At 33.9% G+C, this 6,000-nt stretch overlaps 1 protein-coding gene across 1 annotated transcript in view; it reads right to left on the reverse strand.

Moving 5' to 3' along the window:
- The window catches only part of Smp_132000 (putative zinc finger protein), a gene marked incomplete at its 5' end in the record, with an annotated part of 44,996 nt that extends 39,555 nt beyond the window's left edge, over positions 1-5,441 (reverse strand). The window contains 4 exons of the mRNA XM_018789413.1: positions 1,371-1,531; positions 1,916-2,022; positions 3,087-3,348; positions 5,342-5,441. Coding sequence (XP_018654859.1) covers positions 1,371-1,531; positions 1,916-2,022; positions 3,087-3,348; positions 5,342-5,441 — 630 coding nt within the window. The remainder of the gene's footprint in view (positions 1-1,370; positions 1,532-1,915; positions 2,023-3,086; positions 3,349-5,341) is intronic.
- Between the last annotated feature and the right edge of the window lie 559 nt (positions 5,442-6,000).

The following is a 6,000-nucleotide window of genomic DNA, read 5'->3' on the forward strand; positions in this document are numbered from 1 at the left end:
AGGAACAAATAATTAAACATAGCATATGTAATTACAAAAATAATAAATATGCTACTAATTAAGAGCAGCTCTGTCATAACAAGCGATGACTTTTGCCATTGAAACACCATAAAATCAAAGAAATAACGTAAATACACACATACCGTAAACACAGTAAATTATTGCGTTAATAATACTGTCATAATTTGAAATACCACCGGCTTTATTTTTTCTACCAAAAAAACTGATCGACTGGACCTCTGTAAAAATAACAGAATTCAGACATAGTGGTGACTTAATTCAAACACTTAACTTCTAACTATTGAGTATTAGGTTGGAACCAAGCTTCATTTATACCTGTTCAGGGAGTGGGGTAGTATTACCAACCCTAAAACAAAAATTGAAATACACTAACTAGACGACTTAAAACGACGAATCAACAAGCTACCAACGGAATACTGCACATGATGAAGATATAAATCACGTGAAATAGCGCAAATGTGTATTAATCCAAGCTATCACACTTCATATCAACATAGTAAGTGATTAAACGAGAAAAAAAAGCAAAAGAACGAAAATAACGATATCAACAAAGAAGCCAATAAAATCGAAGGAAAAGTATGCAATAATACTAAAACCCAAGACTTGTAGAAAGAAAAGGCCATATCACCTGGTCTCAAACCATAAAATACGGTAATGTTACTGACCCCAAAACATTCAGAAACTTTATGAGATGTCACATCTTGAAATGGACACTATTAACCTTCTTCCAACCTACTCACACATTGACGATCTAACCCATTGAAATAAACAATGACTGATGACATAGCACAATTCTCGGTCACCTCAATCAAAGATTTATGATCTCAGTGACGAATTTATCGCTTTTATTCGACAAATTTTATACTTAACATCCGGGTTGTTTAACTCGACATTTTCCTTCATCATACACACCACTGTTCTGAAGACACCTATGACAAATGCTAGCAACCTAAAGACGCTACGTCAGTCAGAAAGTAATATGGAGTTGAGTGTTTAACATTATACTCACTCTCTAAATGACAGGGATACATATCGTCTTTCCCAAAGGTGTCATGAACTGGTACAAGCCAAGAAATTGGCACTACTTTTTTCAACGATTTCACCGACTGCTAAACCACCGGGATTTCCAAGATAAGTGATAGACGAGCTCAACAACTATAATCCCTATCATCAAAATAATTCTTAAAAAATAATCCAGTTTTAAAGCGACATTTGACATTTGGAAGGAGAGAAACGTATCTAAAACGTACTTGAATGCCCACTCAGTATCTGGAATACTTAGTATTTTATCATTGACTTAATATTTATATCTAAACAATTTGGTTTATAAAGTAAAGTTACAAACTTACCTTTCTAGGGCCTACGTGACAAATTAAATTTTGGGCAAATTTTTGTAAATCTTCTCTACTTAATTTTGACAAGGACTCTGATATAGGAGCACGTAATAAAACTTTATCAGGTTGTCGAATACGCATTAAACATGTGGCAACAACATGTGAACACCATGTTCCTGTAGGATTTTGCCCATTTGTCGGCATCAAATCATTACGTATGTTATTTTGATTTACAATATGTTGATTAAACAACCAAGAACGACGACTGTTGGGAGATGTTTGATTATATGAATTTTTTGACAAACAATTACTATTTGGAAAATAATTATTAAGTTGACCAGACATTTGGCGTGAGTTAATATGAGAATTTGTAAAAATTGATCTATTTCTAGCACCGAATTGCCACAGAGTACCAGAATTTGGTTCTGTTGCAGTCATTGGTTGATAGGCAAAAGAATTTGATTTGATAGAATTACTAACGTTTTCTGTGGAGTCTAAATTTATTATATTATCTCCAAAATTTGAAGGTGATTCAACAGCTGTACATCTTTCCTCTAAACCGAAAGTACACGTGCATGAGCATGAAGTTATTCTCTGTCGATCGAATGTCAATGAAACTCGATGAGCAGGATAATCAGGCTCAATATTAATTCCACGTTTTCGTAATCTATTATTGTTACCATTATTATTAGTATTATTGACAGTATTTTCATTCGCAGCTCCAAAATTTTCAAAATTCGACTGTCCACGTTGTGTATCATTTGGATTAGGATTGATAACATATGGGATGAAATGACCAATGGAACTAGGGTTATTATTATTATTATTATTATTTGTACCATTCTCCTCGTTATTTGCTGGAGGTACAAAAGCAGGTGCAATATGAAGACTTGTCAATACAGTTGCGCTCAGATGAAATCCTGATCAGAACAAACCAAAAGAAATGGAATAAAAATATTAAAATTGAACAAAAAAAATTCCCTACACATTAAACAACTGGCCTGTGTAACTTTGTCAAAATAAAGTCACTTAGACAAAATGAAAAATAACTTGAACAGAAAAAGGATAACAATAATTGTAGAATAAGAACAACTCATTGCATTTGATTTCTATCTCTCTAGTTATATACAGCTATTATGTTTAACTATTTCCAACAAATAACATAATGTTAGAAAATGAATTATTCATCAATAACAACTAAGTGATGTGCAATGAGAAAGAAGTTTTAAAAAATTTTTTAATAGAGGGGTTTTTATGGTTTCTTAAGTTTCAAGTATATTAATATTACTTTACTGCGTAATATTGGAAGCCCAGAAAGGAGAAGAGGACGTGTAGGCTTAACTCACAAAATTATGACTACAATTAGTTATAGAAAAGGGTCTTATTTCTACTTATTAATTTATTTAAAAACATAAACACTGGTATAAGAAGGCACCAAATATATATGTGTCACCCTTTGCCATTCGATTTGTGTGAGGGCTGGAATACTGTCCAAGCGCCCAAACCGAAGAGGGTCGAAATGTTACCAAGGAAAGTGGAAGTCTACTAATGACTTTTTAAATACAAAAGTTAGATTTAAGCTCTTCAATTGCTGTCTTCTGTGAATTTTAAATAATTGTCTGCGACAGAAAACGATATCTTCAGTCAATTATAAAGATATATAGGACTAATAAGAAATAAAATATCACAACTAGGCTGATAGCCTTTATCTCCAAAAACTACCATATTTACATACCGATCTGAACACACTCTTTAACAGCTTTATCAGCCCACAATGCTTCACCCTGATCAAATTCGTATGAACCCCCGCTGCTAAGACAGGAATACAACCATATATCATCTTCATCAGTTGGAAAGCTATGAAAAGCTATAAGTCTTTGCAATTCTTCTGGCACAGTAACTGGACTGGATTCAACAACCTCAAATGGGAAGTGTAGAGCGATTCCTTTGGCTGTTAAGACGAGTAATGATTCCGGTGAGTTGAAATGTTTACCTGATTCAAAAAGAAACAATACTACATTTGGTAGGTGGAAACGAACAAGTTAACACGATGTGAACAAAAGCCATCTCAAACAGTTAAATCCAATGCGTAAACTACCTACGTCCCGCCACCTAGAACTAAATCAAAATAGGAAATGTTGAGTAAAAATTGCTTGGTCATGAATATACTTTTACAATTCATCGTTAGATGGAAGGATAATTTAAAAGCGGACTTTCGGATGAAGATTTCATGTATACCAGTGTCAAATTTAAAAAATCTACCTAGAACCTAATATTAGGAATATTATTCAGTAAAATCGATCCGTTTTATTTAATCATGTTCATTAAGAGTGAGTGATACACTAGTGGTAATAATTGGAAAAAACTCGTACATTGAGCTTTACTGAAGAAACCTAAAAATGAGGCCTTATTAACTGATGATTCAGCTATGCGTCTGAAACAGTTTTGAACTTTCATGTGCATTACATAGAGTACGAACAAGATGGATAAACCCTCGAATATCCAAATCAAGACGTCGTATAAGCCTATTGGGTTATTTCCTACTGATCTAATTAGTGTATACATGTTTCTTTAACGGGATCGTAGACATATCGAAAATTGTTAAGCAAAAATATGTGTTAGGAATGTCATTATAAACAGAAATGGAAGGTGATTAGCAGGGAAATCCAGGACGCGCGTCCCCTTTTTGAAACTCGTCAGATAGATGTACCTTCATCCGAGTTGATGTTCGCTCCAGTACTTGAACCCAGTAGCATTCACTTCAGACGCTATCACGTTATCCACTTAACTGATCAATCGCAGTCCTAAACGTCAGTGTGGATATTCAATTAGCCAATACAGGATGAGTCAGTAATGTCAGTTCTGATCGCTTTCACCGGTATTTATGAAGCCGTATTGTTCTTCCACTCCGAGCCTTTGTTTTCCCGTATTTTCTCAATCTCATACATCAGTTGCTGCTTAATATTCTCTGTTGATTTTCAAAGTTTCTCATCTTTATCTTTACTGGTCCTCAAGGATATTGCTATATGTAAACTACCTTAAACCCAAAACCCGTAATTAATAGTTTCGATTTTCGAAAAAGTAATATTTTGATGTGCATGCTTAACAATAATAAACAAAGAGATATCATTGGGTTTGAAAAGAGAAGAAAGGAGTCCCAGTCCAAGAATCTATTTAAATGGGCAATAAGATAAGTCCCAAGTACTAACAAACACCAATAAGGAATTCTTCATGTATCTGTGTCATTTTTATGTTTCGGACAGTGGTGTTAGCAAACGCAGAAAGTTAAAATTGACCTTAATTAAAGTTATACAGACTCATGAAATCAGCAACAATTAATATTAACAAAAGAGAAATCCGTATATTGAAAACTTGATTACCAATGGTTGATGACTTAGTGTATGATAAATCGTAGTGACACAAGAATATTTAAATATTCGCATCTCTTGAGGTGAATTCTAACTGAAGCAATCACAAATTTACATTTTGCATCATCTATCTTATGCTGTCAAAAAATATCGTAATCTACGGTAGTCCTTCTTAGCTTGAATGGTCACTAGACGAAATCCTGTCATTACTTAAATTGTTATTAAGCAAATATAAGCGAGAGACAATTTTCGTAATGTTCGAAATTAAATTATTGTGCAGTAAATCGGAGAAACTTAAATACGGAGAATAAGAGAACGCATCCACACTGAAAGGAAGTGAGGTGGTTGAAGATGACGATTGAAATGACCTGGATTCAATCTTACTCAAGCCTTATTTTTAAACTTTAACTACCATGTGATTGTTCAAAGAGAAAGTAGTAAGCAGTACATGAGCCTCCACTGACGGCTGACCAGTAATAAACTTGAATTTTACAAAATAAACAAAAAGCTGGTATTTAAATAAGACATTAACCACACTATTTGAAGTATTTACCAGTGTTAAAAATGCAAGAAAACTCAACTTCTCAATAAAAAGAAACAGCTATCGTTTCGACTTACGATTTAAATCTTCTTCCTTATTATAAGCTCCTTTCTTTAAGGACCTGAACGTGAAATCCAAATCAAACTCGCTACTAGGCGAGTAAATGGAGAAGTCCATATCACTGTCTGCATCATTAGGGGTTCTCGGAGACGAATACGAGCTCATGATTGACTTGGATAGTATAAGAAGTTAAAAACTCGTTAGTAGGAGACAGGATCAAATCCAGACAGGCGGATATGTAAAATTTAAGCACAGTTCAAACCTAAAAATCAAGAAATTAATTAGAGCATTTCTGTGAACAACTTTACTGGTCTATCCATCGGGGAATAACGGCCCCCTAATCCAAAACTGAGACTGACGAAAGAAACTTGAATGGCAACACTGATGAAAAAAGTATTTAGTTACATCAGCACAGGGTGGTTTAGAAAAACGTATTACTACGGGGAGCAAGTGTTTGATCATTGTGGTAGTCTCACATATTTTCGCCATTTACAAGAGATATTTAATCAAGTGAAAAAGATGTGCAGAGAGGTTTATGAACTTTTGTATCTTTCAAACTTAGTCTTGAGAAAGAAGTTTAAAATAAAATGGGAGCAAGCAAGAGAATGGGTATATTTCAAAATAAACTAGCCATACTATATCCATTCAGTAAAATGGTGGAGTCTAGAAATACTTA

Source organism: Schistosoma mansoni, chromosome W (genome assembly GCF_000237925.1).
Source record: "Schistosoma mansoni strain Puerto Rico chromosome W, complete genome".
NCBI classification, from domain to species: domain Eukaryota; kingdom Metazoa; phylum Platyhelminthes; class Trematoda; order Strigeidida; family Schistosomatidae; genus Schistosoma; species Schistosoma mansoni.